Below are 14048 nucleotides of genomic sequence, written 5' to 3' on the forward strand. Positions count from 1 at the left end.
CTCGGGCTTCACCCCTGGCCCTTGGGTGGCTGGAGGGGGGGACCTCTTGATTTAAGGGGTCCCCACTCCTCCAGGGTACACCGGCCAGGGGCGACTAGTTAGTGATTTAATGCCACGGCCCCAGGGACCGATATAAAAGTGTCCCCCGGCTGTGGCATTATCTGTCTGACTAGTGGAGCCCGGTGCTGGTGTTAAAAATACGGTGGACCCCTACGCTTTTTGTCCCCCGTATTTTTGGCACCAGGACCGGACGCAGAGCCCGGTGCTGGTTGTGAAAATATGGGGGATCCCCTGTCAATCCCCCCCCCCCCTATTTTTACAACCAGGACCGGCTCAAAGAGCCCAATGCTGGTTATGCTTAGGAGGGGGGACCCCATGCAATTTTTTTCTGGGTTTTTTAATAATTTTTGTGCCGTCCAAAAAGTCGAATCCAGGACGCACATATCCGTCAATTGGTCCGTTTTTCGACAGCGGGACTGTCAAATCCGTTTTTTATTGAATATGTCGAATTCGGGTCCCGGCGGGAGGGTATGTGACTGTCGAATTGTGTCGGAATTCGACCGCAATTGCATATACCCCTATACCCCTTTCACACCGTAAACCTGGGTCCGACCCGGTATTTTGAACCCGGGGCCTGGCAGCCAGTCGTCCTGTTGGTGACCCGTGTGGTGTGCGGGATGTCTGCGGTACCTTCAGTGCAGAGCTTAGAAGCAGCAATCACTGGTCACACTACGTACAGAGCCCGCAGACAGCTCAGGGTAATAATGGCAGCAGCAGGTGGCTCTGCCACAGCCCGGCAGTCAGTGTATTATCCTTACACTTGTACTAACTAGGCCGTACACTCTGTGTGACCCCGCACACAGCGCTCCTCCTCCGTTATCCCAGTGCTCACCCCGGATAGGCATTGTGTAGCAGCCGGCCATTTACCTCGGACTGGAGGACAGAGAATATCACACATCCCCCAGCTCATCACACCATGTAAGCAATACTATGCATGCAGGGAGCAGGGGTAATACGCTGTAACAGGGTGCGGGCTACAGACACTGAGGACTTTGGTGCAATCACACCTGATACACGGCAGCAGCACGTTACTCCTCGGTGCTGCAGCTGCTGCTCTGCTGAGACTGTGCAGTGATGCTGCTGCATCTGGGTAACTGTATTATATACATTACGGTAACTACTCCCTAGCAGCTGTTCTCATCTGTAACTCTTTACATGCAGATTAGAAGTTAGTGCACAGTAGAAATAGGCTGCTTGGTTATTTATTATTATTCGTCTCTTTTTATTTTATTATCAGTGATTTTTAGAACACCCGACTATTCTATTGCACTTTATAACAATAATGAATATTGTATGAACCATACAAGGCAGATCACTGTTACAAAAAGACAACACTGATTGCACAATTGTACTAATGAGTTTTGTTGTTTGTTTGTTTGTTTGTTTCCCAAATGTAATGGGGCATAAAATGTTGCAGTACAGCATACAGCATTTGGACCTGCCTGTGTGCAATGTAGACATTGGGGCAGATTCAGTTATACCACTTTCAAATGCCGGATCGCACCCGGGAATTAGAAACGGGTTCTTCCCGGGTGTGACCCAGCATTGAACTCCGAGAACTGGCTTCCCGACCCGATAATATGTAATATGCCAGGTTGGGTTGCCATCGGGGGCAAGGACCGTGGCGGTGTTGGAAGATGAGATTATCTCCGTGCCGCCTATCCCTGCGCTTTGAACGGGTACCGGGTCGCATCTACCCGGGTAACCTATTTACATTGCACCTGACCTGGAAATAACTCTTCTTTATTCCCAGGTTGAATTACCGGGTCAGACGACCCAGGAATTCGGGAGTGAACCTTTCAGACCGCACAGCGACCCACGTGGACCTGGCAAAATACCGGGTCAATACCAGGTTATTTGTGCTGTCTGACAGGGGTATTACTGTAGCTGTGGTGGTTACCAAACAGCTAAATCTCTGGTATAACGTCCGGAGCTAGTCCGTTATCAGGCAATTCCCCTGCATGGTACACTTACTGCAAACACACCCTAACCCATAGATTCCAGGGTAAGTGCCCAGAATCTATGGGTAACCTCATGTGGCAATAAGCCCCGGAGGATGCAGGCATTGGTTTTATTTTTCCTTGTAGCGGCTGCGGGAAGAACCTGCGTCAGGGCAGAGACCCCAGAGCTAATTGAATCTGCCCCATCGAGTTAAGCAGCTGTAATTTCTAGTAATTTTACCTGAACAAACCTTAATATTGGTAGAAATCTGAGAGGCATACTGTAGGTCAGGGCTGGCCAAACCGGTCCTCGAGATCTACCAACAGTTCATGTTTTCCAGGCCTCCTGGAGACCTGTAGAATTGTCAGTTAGGAATGAATGCAGCACATCTTAATTAGTACTGACTACACCTGTGCACCAGCTAGGTGGTCTGGAAAATGTGTAATGTTGGTAGATCTCGAGGGCTGGTTTGGCCAGCCCTGCTGTAGGTGATATTTATCATTTTACAAGTAACTATCTCAACTGAGGTCTTCAGCTCATGGACAATAGGAAAATTAGCAGCATTATTTCAATGTCCTGATTCAAAATGATAAAGAAATTTGAGTGAGTGAATAGTGGCAGCTAAAATACCATCAAGTTTAATACCTGTGGCTATTTCTGACTTTAAAATCAGCAATTTAGGAACAAATAGAAACTAGAGAACATAGGGAAATAAATTGAGCAGTTTTACATCTTAGTAACAACTTTTTTTTTTATCTTCAACTCATAACAATTTTCAGAGTTACATAGAATGTGATGGCAGATAAGAACCACTTGGCCCATCTAGCCTGATCATGTACATGCACTAGGGTTTTTTTTTGTTGGGAGCCAATTAACCTATTAGTATATTTTTGGATTGTGGGATGAAACCGGAGTACCTGGATGAAACCCACACAAGTACAGGGAGAATATACAAACTCCACACAGTTCGGGCCATGGTGGGAATCAAACCCATGACCTCAGTGCTGTGAGGCAGTAATGCTAACCATTACACCATCCGTACTGCCTTGCCTAAACACTTGTTTCTAATAGGTATATTAAATGTGGTTTTTCTGCGGCTCTGCTTGCTGCTGCTGTTGGAATATACCTGTTGCCATCACCAATTGATCCAGAACCATTCATGTAAGTAGTAACCTTTCTGGGACCTTATCAACTACTAACTTTGTTCCCCGTGATGTAATGGCTGGGTTTCCTGTCTGAGTTCTCCCGCCTTTTCCCATATCATAACAGGGCCGCAACTGGGGGCGAAGGGGGGGAGTGCTGGGTTTAGGGGGCGCTGAGACCTCGTCCAGCTCCCTAAGCCAGCCACTCCTCCTCCTCCACGCTGGGCGCTGTAATCTGGGTGAGTGGTGGATCCATATGGAAGCAATCACATCCTACAGCACACTGCCTGCAAGCACTTTGTCCTCCATGGCACTGCACTCCATTCATCCAGACTGTGGCAGACTTTACAGTCAATCTAAAATCCTCATGGCGAAGCACTACTTGACAATCAGGATTTTAGATTGAATGTAAAGTCTGCCACAGTCTCAATGAATCGAGTGATGAACAAGGCACATGAGCCTGTAGCAGTGGGTTGCTGTGTGTGGGATCCGCTTCCGGATTCTGCCAGCTACTGACGGCGTTAGCGGGGTGCTGTATGTTGTGACTAGTGGCAGCCTGCATCTTCATCAGTGATGCAGTGTGGTAACTGGTTGCTTACTTTCATTGCCATTTTCGTGGTGTAAAATAATTTAGATTTTGTGTGTGTGTGTGGTGTGGAGGGGAAGGGGGTCAACAAATTACTGCCTTCCCCCGGGTGCAGAAAATTCTAGTTTCGGCCCTGATCATAGGGACAGGTTTTGTTTTTATGTTAAAACCGCTAATTCTTTGGAAAATGTGCCTTCAGAAGTATATTTATAAATGTTGTGGGGAGAGGAGGGCAGAGACTGCAGAGTTAGGTGGAGGGGTGGCAAGCTAGAATGAAAAAAGTTTTAAGTGAACACTTCAATGCTGGGAGCAGTCCAATAGAAATCCTATATCAGAGAATGCGAAGGGGTGATCAGGCGAGTCTGCTGTTAATAGCACAACGAAAAGGACGGGAGGGAAGTCTGTGGAGATGTAGGGTCCAGCAGCTTTGTAGGTGAGAGAGGAGTTTGAATATGATTATTGGGAGCCAGTGGCCTGACTGGCAGAGATGACCAGCAGATGAAAAACAATGAGGATGGCAAAAAAGTTGAGGATAGGCTGGAGAGGGGAGAGGCAGGAGATAAGGACAGGTTGCAGTAATCACAGCGGGCAAGCATGAGGACGTGAGAGTTTTAGTAGCATCCAGGGCTAGGAAGTCCACAATTCAGGAAATATTTCGGAGGAGGAAAAAAGGATTTTGGTACTTACCGATAAATCCATTTCTCTGAATCCACTCGGGGACACTGGAGATCTTAGACAGCTGAGGTGTGAAGGATGCAGACCGGAGGTCTTCTGGGAGAAACACAGCTGGCTCCTCCCCATTCACCCCCCCCAATCCCTACTTGATGGAGAGAAGAAGGAACATGAATAATCAAAGCCATATGGGAAGGGACCAACCATGTCCCCGAGTGGATTCAAAAAAAGGATTTATCGGTAAGTACCAAAATCCTCTTTTCTCTTTCATCCACTAGGGGACACTGGAGATCTTAGACAGCTGGGGATGTCCCAAAGATACTCCCATGGGCGGAAGTGCTGTCCGAAGCCTGCAGAACCAAACGTCCAAAACTCGCATCTCTAGATGCAAAGTATCAAACTTCTAGAAACGAGTGAACGTGTGTGCTGATGACCACGTTGCAGCTCTGCAAAGCTGGGTAGTGGAGGCTTCTCTAGCCGCAGCCCATCGAGCTCCCACTGATCTGGTGGTATGAGCACCTACCTGAAAAGGAACTCTCTTACCACTAGAGATATATGCCTGTTTTATAGTTAATCGTATCCATCTGGCCAAGGTTTGATTTGAAGCTGGCCTGCCCCTCCTAGTAGACCCGTAAGGCTCTGACCACATTCAAGGACAGGTCCCCCTCTGCCAATCCTTGGAAGGAGGGAACCACAATCGGTTGGTTTATGTGGAAATCAGAAACCACCTTAGGTAAAAACTCTCCTTTTGTACGGAGCTCTGCTCTGTCTTCATGAAAAACTAGGAAAGGACTTTTACATGACAGGCCACCTAACTCTGAGACCCTCCTCGCCGATGCTAAAACTAGGAGCAAGGCTGCTTTCCAGCTCATGTATTTCAGATCTGCTTTTTCCAAAGGCTCAAAAACTGCTGATTTAAAAAATTCTAGCACTAAATTTAGATCCCACGGGGTGTGGGAGGATGAAAAGGTGGCTGTATTCTAAACACACCCTATAAAAACGTCTGGACCTCCTGCAGGGATGCCAGATGTTGCTAGGAAAAGACTGTGGGGGCCGAGACCTGTACCTTCAATGATCCCAATCTCAAACCACCATCCAAACCCCTTTGGAAAAACCTCAACAGTCTAGAAAGGCAGAACTCTCTAGGATTCCAACCCTTAAGCTGGCACCAGTCCATGTACTTCTTCCAGATTCTATAGTAGTGTGCTGCAGTGACTGCCTTCCTTGCAGCTAACATGGAAGGAATAGTCGATTTCAGGATACCCCTGTCTCTTAGCATCCTGGGCTCAAGAACCATGCCGTCAAACATAGACGGTTCAGATCTGGGTGAAGGAATGGGCCTTGTGACAACAGGTCTTCCCTCTGTGGCAGTTTCCAAGGATCTTCCGCCAGGAGTCCCCTCAGGTCTGAGTACCAACTTCTGCTAGGCCAGTCTGGTGCTATTAAAACCACCCACGCTCTTTCCCGTTTCACCTTTTTCAACATTCTTGGTAAAAGGGGAAACAGCAGGAAGATGTACACCAGTTTGTATGTCCAGGGATCGCCAGAGTGTCCACCGCCTCTGCTGCTGGATCCCTCGTCCTGGCCACATATCTTGGCAGCTGATGGTTGTTGTCACAACTGAGGGCCTGAGCTGACGGGAGGCAGCCTCAGTTGTAGGGGCTGAGATGTACCGGAACCTGGGAGGTTGTATCAGACCCCTGGACATGTAAGTAACATGAATAATAACTGCCCGAAGGCGTGACCACGACAACTTGGATAAAAGTCAATGATGTTTATTATGACAACTCCGCAACACAGCAGCAGTAAAAGAAAACGTAAAAGTCAGCAAAGAATAAATACAGTTCCTGGGTACTACAGGATGGCAGGAGCCACAGGGCACTGGTAGTGTGAGATAGTTCTTATGATCTTCTAGATGGAAAGTCCTTACCAGGCCCGACTGTAGCAATGGAGATAACCCAGGATTGTGCCAGCTGGTGTTCCAGGAAAAGCTGGGTTGCTGAAGATAAAACAGCTGCTGTGGATACTGGCTGGAACCAGACTGTTGTTAGCACGGAGTGGATACTGGCTGGAACCAGTTAAATAATAAATGAACTTGGGAGCGATGAAATATGAACTGAAATGTAGAACTTGAGAGCGGAGAAATAATAATACCGGTGGAGAGTGGTAAAGTGTAGAAAGGACACCGGCCCTTTAAGGGAAGCTGTACTCTGCTGGAAGCTGAGCTGGAAGCAGGTAATGTTGTAGCTGGAAACAGATGAATCCACAATGGATTGGAGAGTCAGGCTACACCGCAGGTGGAATGCTGGTGCGGGTCTCTATGGTGGAAGTCTTGAGACAGGAGCTGGAACCTGGAAGACAATCACAGGAGAGAGACAAACAGGAACTAGGTTTGACAACCAAAGCACTGACGCCTTCCTTGCTCAGGCACAGTGTATTTATACCTGCAGCAAGGAAGGGATTGGCTAGGCAATTATGCAGATTACAAATACTGAGAACAGATTGGTGGAAATGATCAGCTGACAGAATCCAAGATGGCTGCGCCCATGCAGACACTTGGAGGGAAGTTTGGTTTGTAATCCATGTGGTAATGAAAACAGTAATGGCGGCGCCGACCACCGGAGACAGGAGGCGCCAGGCTGACAGATGCACATCCAACCACGCGGACACAGCGGAGGCCGCGGCTGACGTAATCGCCACTCAGACACTCTGCATGCAGAAGTTCAGGGACGGCGGCGGAGGCCGCGGGAGACGCCATGCCAGGTGTAATATGGCGTTTACTGTGACAGCGTCCCAGAGTGACAGGAGAGGATACAGGAATGTACACATCAGGATAACAGATGGGATCCGGTCCTGGAGCGCTGAGCCAGCCTTAGGAGGCATCTGATGGGTAAGAAATGGCGTCCAGATACCCGGATCGTGACAGCACCCCCCCCTTTAGGAGTGGCCCCAGGACACTTCTTTGGCTTTTGAGGAAACTTGGAATGGAATCTCCGGACCAAGGCAGGAGCATGGACATCAGAAGCATTGGTCCATGAACGTTCCTCAGGACCATAACCTTTCCAGTCAATAAGATATTGTAGTTGACCGTAACGGTGACGTGAGTCCAGGATCTTGGCCACTTCATACTCAACGCCTCGTTGAGTTTGGACTTTCGGAGTTGGAGGAAGTGAGGAATGAAACCGATTCAAGATCAGCGGTTTCAACAGGGAAACATGGAATGTCCTGGGTATTTTTAAGAAGGGAGGCAACTGGAGTCTGTAAGCAACAGGATTGATGACTTGTTCAATCTTGAAAGGACCGATATAGCGAGGTGCAAACTTCATACTGGGAACTCTTAACCTCAAATTCTTCGTGGATAACCATACCCGATCACCCACCTTGAGAGCAGGAACTGCTCGACGCTTCTTATCCGCAAACTTCTTGTACCTGAACGATGCCTTGAGCAGAGCTGATCGTACGCTCTTCCAGATATTGGCAAACTGATGCAAGGTGATATCCACTGCGGGAACAGAAGTTGCTGGAAGCGGTTGGAACTCAGGGACTTTAGGGTGGAATCCAAAGTTAGTGAAGAATGGTGTTGAAGCAGATGAAGAATGATACTGGTTGTTATGACAGAACTCGGCCCAGGGAAGTAATTGAACCCAGTCATCTTGAGAGGAGGACACATAGATGCGGAGGAAGGCCTCCAAGTCCTGATTCACCCTCTCGGTTTGACCATTGGTCTGAGGATGGTAAGCCGTGGAAAACTTTAGCTTGACTTGGAGGACTTGCCATAAACTTCGCCAGAATTTGGCTGTGAATTGAACTCCTCGATCTGAGATAATTTCTTCAGGAAGACCGTGGAGTCGGAAGATCTCTTGTATGAATACTTGAGCCAACTTGGAAGCTGACGGAAGACCGGTGAGAGGAATGAAGTGTGCCATCTTGGTGAACCGGTCAACTACCACCCAGATGGTATTGAACTTGTTGCACATGGGTAAGTCTGTAATGAAATCCATCGACAAGTGGGTCCATGGTCGACGGGGAACGGATAGTGGAACCAGTTGCCCCGCAGGCGACTGGCGGGATACTTTATGTTGGGCACACTTTGGGCAAGATGCAATAAACTCCAAGACGTCCTTTTTCAGAGTTGGCCACCAATAGGACCTAGAGATAAACTCCAGGGTTTTTTGGATACCTGTATGTCCGGCAAAACGGGAAGCATGGGCCCAATGCATGAGCTTCTTCCTTAGCATCGGCTTCACAAAACTTTTCCCTGATGGGGGCGTAGAGTCCATCCCTACCGTGGAGAATGCCAACGGATTTATAATAGGATGCTTGTCTGAAGACTCTGACTCATTTTCTTGCTCCCATGAGCGGGAAAGGGCATCGGCCTTGCGATTCTGAGAGCCCGGACAGAACTGGAGTTTAAAGTCGAACCTGGAAAAGAAAAGTGCCCATCTGGCCTGACGAGGGTTGAGACATTGTGCGCCCTTCAGGTATAAAAGGTTCTTGTGGTCTGTAAGTATGGTGATTGAATGAGAAGCTCCCTCCAACAGATACCTCCACTCTTCTAGAGCGAGCTTGATGGCTAGCAACTCCTGGTCGCCAATGGCATAGTTGCGCTCAGCTGGGGAGAACTTCCGGGAGAAGAAACTGCAAGGGTGTAAATGGCCATCTTTAGCCCTCTGAGATAACACCGCTCCTACTCCAACGGAGGAGGCATCCACCTCTAAGATGAAAGGAGAGTCGATGTCAGGCTGTTTCAGAACAGGCGCAGAGATGAACCTTTGTTTTAAAAGATGAAATGCTTGCATGGCTTCTTCAGACCACTTGGACGGGTTAGCACCCTTCTTAGTGAAAGCAGTAATAGGCGCCACAATGGTGGAAAAGTCTCGTATAAACTTTCGGTAATAGTTGGCGAACCCTAAGAACCTCTGGACCCCTTTGAGGGTTAAGGGTACCGGCCAATTTTGGATTGCTTGTAGTTTCTCAGGATCCATCTCTAGTCCGGAACCGGACACAATGTACCCTAGAAACGGAATGGACTTGACTTCAAAGACGCATTTTTCTAATTTGCAATAGAGATGATTGACACGGAGACGGGACAGAACCTCTTTAACCCAAAAACGATGTTCCTCTAAATCGTTGGCAAAAATGAGGATATCGTCTAGATAGACCACGACATGACGGTATAGAATGTCTCTGAAGATCTCATTGACAAAATGCTGGAAGACAGCTGGAGCATTGCTCAATCCGAAGGGCATGACGAGGTACTCATAATGTCCGTCACGGGTGTTAAAGGCGGTCTTCCACTCGTCACCCTCACGGATCCGGATGAGATTGTATGCACCTCGCAAGTCCAGCTTTGTAAAGATGGTAGCTCCGCTAACTCTGTCAAAGAGCTCAGTAATCAGGGGTAAAGGATAACGGTTCTTGATGGTAATGTCGTTCAAACCTCTGTAGTCGATGCACGGCCGCAGACCACCATCTTTCTTTTTTACAAAAAAGAAGCCTGCGCCGGCTGGAGAAGAAGAAGGTCGAATGAACCCCTTTGCTAGGTTCTCTTTAATATATTCCTCCATAGAATGCGTCTCAGGCAGAGACAACGGATAAGTTCGGCCTCGAGGTGGAACCTTCCCTGGAACGAGATAAATCGGACAGTCCCATTCTCTATGAGGAGGAAGGATATCAGCAGAAGCTTTACTGAACACATCCGTGAAATCTTGATATGGAGGAGGTGGAACATCAGACGACCTGGGGGAGGAAGAACAGACAGGCAATACTTTAAACAAACATGTCTCAGCACAGGAGGAACCCCATGCCAGGATTTGCGTAGTCGTCCAATCAATTGTAGGATTGTGAAGACGGAGCCATGGAAGGCCCAGGACCACAGGATGTGTGGCTCTTGGAATCACTAAAAAAGAAATAAGTTCGGAATGAAGAACTCCCACTCTCAGACGAACTGGTAGAGTCCTTAAAGAAATAACTGCATCAAAAATTTTGCTGCCATCCACGGCAGTTAAAGAAATGGACGAAGGAAGTCTTTCGGTGGGTAGGGACCACCGTTTAACATAGGCTTCGGTAATAAAGTTCCCAGCCGCTCCGGAATCAAGGAGCGATAACGTTGAGCAACTTGAAGCGAGACTGGGGAGATTACAATCTTGAGGAGATGGAGAGGAGATCATTACTCCTAGCCGGCCCTCTCCTTGGCGAGCTAGGATTTGGAGTTTCCCGGACGTTTGGGACAGGCATTAATGGTGTGAGACGGAGCTGCACAATAGAGACAGAGAAACTCGGAGAGACGTCTTCGGCGCTCAGCAGGAGTTAAACGGGAACGGCCAAGTTGCATGGGCTCATCTTTAGATGGTGACAGTTGACGAGGAGGAGGAGCAGAAGATTTTGGAGCAGATGATCTTCCACGCTCAGTTGCTCATTCTCTCTGAAACGTAAATCAACTTTCGTGCAGAGTGAGATTAGCTCATCTAACTTAGAAGGTAAGTCTCTGGTAGCTAACTCATCTTTAATATGCTCAGATAAGCCATGCCAGAATGCAGCATACAGGGCCTCGTCGTTCCATGCCAGTTCGGATGCCAGGATCTGGAACTGTATCAGATATTGTCCTACAGTACGTGACCCCTGGCGTAAACGGAGAATCTCGGATGAAGCTGAGGTTACCCGGCCTGGCTCGTCGAAGATGCGCCTGAATGTTGACACGAAGGCAGTGTAGGAAGATAGCAGGGTGTCTGACCTCTCCCATAACGGTGATGCCCAATCAAGGGCTGAGCCACTGAGAAGAGAAATAATGTAGGCAATTTTTGTACGGTCACTGGGAAAATTGCCAGGTTGTAGCTCAAACTGAATCTCACACTGGTTGAGAAATGCCCTGCAGAATCTTGGTGATCCGTCAAATTTTGCTGGCGTTGGAAGATGAAGACGTGGAGCAGAAATGGGTAAGGTGGGTGGGGTTATAGCTGGAGTCACTGTGGTTGATGCACCAGACGCGCCTGATCCACGGAGAGTTGTCTGAATCCCATCCAGCCGAGTAGAGAGATCCTGGAGACAGCGGATGATGTGGCCCTGTGCAGCCTCCTGATGTTCTAGTCGGGCTGCCAGTTCTTGCATCGGCCTGGCCGCTTGATCCTGGTCTCCGGCTGGATTCATTAGGTCAGTGCTTACTGTCACAACTGAGGGCCTGAGCTGACGGGAGGCAGCCTCAGTTGTAGGGGCTGAGATGTACCGGAACCTGGGAGGTTGTATCAGACCCCTGGACATGTAAGTAACATGAATAATAACTGCCCGAAGGCGTGACCACGACAACTTGGATAAAAGTCAATGATGTTTATTATGACAACTCCGCAACACAGCAGCAGTAAAAGAAAACGTAAAAGTCAGCAAAGAATAAATACAGTTCCTGGGTACTACAGGATGGCAGGAGCCACAGGGCACTGGTAGTGTGAGATAGTTCTTATGATCTTCTAGATGGAAAGTCCTTACCAGGCCCGACTGTAGCAATGGAGATAACCCAGGATTGTGCCAGCTGGTGTTCCAGGAAAAGCTGGGTTGCTGAAGATAAAACAGCTGCTGTGGATACTGGCTGGAACCAGACTGTTGTTAGCACGGAGTGGATACTGGCTGGAACCAGTTAAATAATAAATGAACTTGGGAGCGATGAAATATGAACTGAAATGTAGAACTTGAGAGCGGAGAAATAATAATACCGGTGGAGAGTGGTAAAGTGTAGAAAGGACACCGGCCCTTTAAGGGAAGCTGTACTCTGCTGGAAGCTGAGCTGGAAGCAGGTAATGTTGTAGCTGGAAACAGATGAATCCACAATGGATTGGAGAGTCAGGCTACACCGCAGGTGGAATGCTGGTGCGGGTCTCTATGGTGGAAGTCTTGAGACAGGAGCTGGAACCTGGAAGACAATCACAGGAGAGAGACAAACAGGAACTAGGTTTGACAACCAAAGCACTGACGCCTTCCTTGCTCAGGCACAGTGTATTTATACCTGCAGCAAGGAAGGGATTGGCTAGGCAATTATGCAGATTACAAATACTGAGAACAGATTGGTGGAAATGATCAGCTGACAGAATCCAAGATGGCTGCGCCCATGCAGACACTTGGAGGGAAGTTTGGTTTGTAATCCATGTGGTAATGAAAACAGTAATGGCGGCGCCGACCACCGGAGACAGGAGGCGCCAGGCTGACAGATGCACATCCAACCACGCGGACACAGCGGAGGCCGCGGCTGACGTAATCGCCACTCAGACACTCTGCATGCAGAAGTTCAGGGACGGCGGCAGAGGCCGCGGGAGACGCCATGCCAGGTGTAATATGGCGTTTACTGTGACAGCGTCCCAGAGTGACAGGAGAGGATACAGGAATGTACACATCAGGATAACAGATGGGATCCGGTCCTGGAGCGCTGAGCCAGCCTTAGGAGGCATCTGATGGGTAAGAAATGGCGTCCAGATACCCGGATCGTGACAGTTGTTCCGAGAGGCCATTAGGTCTATCTGCGGTAGACCCCATCGTCGTATCACTGCCTCGAGTACCTGTGGGTGTAGACACCACTCCCCTGGATGTATATCCTGACGACTGAGGTAGTCTGCTTCCCAATTGTCTACTCCTGGAATGAAGACTGCCGACAGGATTATGTTGCGCTTTTCTGTCTAAGACAGAAACCGTGTGGCTTCTTTTAAAGCTATGCGGCTCCTTGTTCCTCCCTGACGGTTTATGTATGCTGTCACCGTCACGATGTCCGACTGCACTCTTACGTGCTGAGACCATACTAGGTCTCACACCAGAAGAAGTGCATTGTAAATGGCTCTTAGCTCCAGTACTTTTTTTGGGAGACTGCTCTTCTGCAGTGAACATCTTCCCTGAAACTGATGGCTGTCCAGTACTGCTCCCCATCCTCTGAGACTGGCATCTGTTGTCAAAATCTTCCAATCCCAGATTCCAAACCTCTTTCTCGTCGCTAGGTTCTTGTGTACCGACCACCAAACTAATGAGGTCCTGGCCTTGGGCGACAAGTGAATCCTTCAGTGAAGAAGTAAATGCATGCCTGCCCCCTGAGCAATCAGATTCAGCTGAAAAGGTCTGGAATGTAGTCTGCCGTTTTGGATCGCTTCGAAGGATGCTACCATCTTCCCTAGAAGCCATACACAAAGATGCAGAGAGACAGTCTGTTTCTGTAGAACCTGACATACCATTTCCTTGATGTTTCGAATCTTGTCTTCTGGGAGAAACACCTTGTTTCGATACCCTGTATCGTATCTAAAATGAGACCCAGGAATTGAGTCCTCTGCGTCGGTTGCAGATTGGATTTTTTGAAATTCACGATCCAGCCATGTCGAATCAGAAACTTATGAGTGATCTGAGCATCCTGGATCAACTGGTCCTGAGAGGGGGCCTTGATAAGAAGGTTGTTCAGATACGGTATTATCGTTACCCCTAACAATCTCAATTTCTCTGCCATGATCTTTGTGAAGACTCTTGGGGCTGATGATAGGCTGAACAGTAGAGCTCTGAACTGGTAATGAGTCTTGCCCACTGCAAACTGTAAATAGGTTTGTGCGGGGTCCAAATTGGGACATAGAGGTACGCATCCTTTATGTCCTTCGACACCATGAACTCCCTTTGCTCCAGTTCCGCAATCA

The 14048-nt window shown here is 48.5% G+C and overlaps 1 protein-coding gene across 1 annotated transcript in view; it reads left to right on the forward strand.

Annotated features, from left to right (window-relative positions):
- Window positions 1-866: 866 nt before the first annotated feature.
- The window catches only part of LOC134932795 (adipocyte plasma membrane-associated protein-like), a 61519-nt gene continuing 48337 nt past the window's right edge, over window positions 867-14048 (forward strand). The window contains exons 1-2 of the mRNA XM_063927546.1: window positions 867-978; window positions 3073-3162. Coding sequence (XP_063783616.1) covers window positions 977-978; window positions 3073-3162 — 92 coding nt within the window. The 5' untranslated portion in view covers window positions 867-976. The remainder of the gene's footprint in view (window positions 979-3072; window positions 3163-14048) is intronic.

Source organism: Pseudophryne corroboree, chromosome 6, assembly GCF_028390025.1.
Source record: "Pseudophryne corroboree isolate aPseCor3 chromosome 6, aPseCor3.hap2, whole genome shotgun sequence".
Classification (NCBI taxonomy): domain Eukaryota; kingdom Metazoa; phylum Chordata; class Amphibia; order Anura; family Myobatrachidae; genus Pseudophryne; species Pseudophryne corroboree.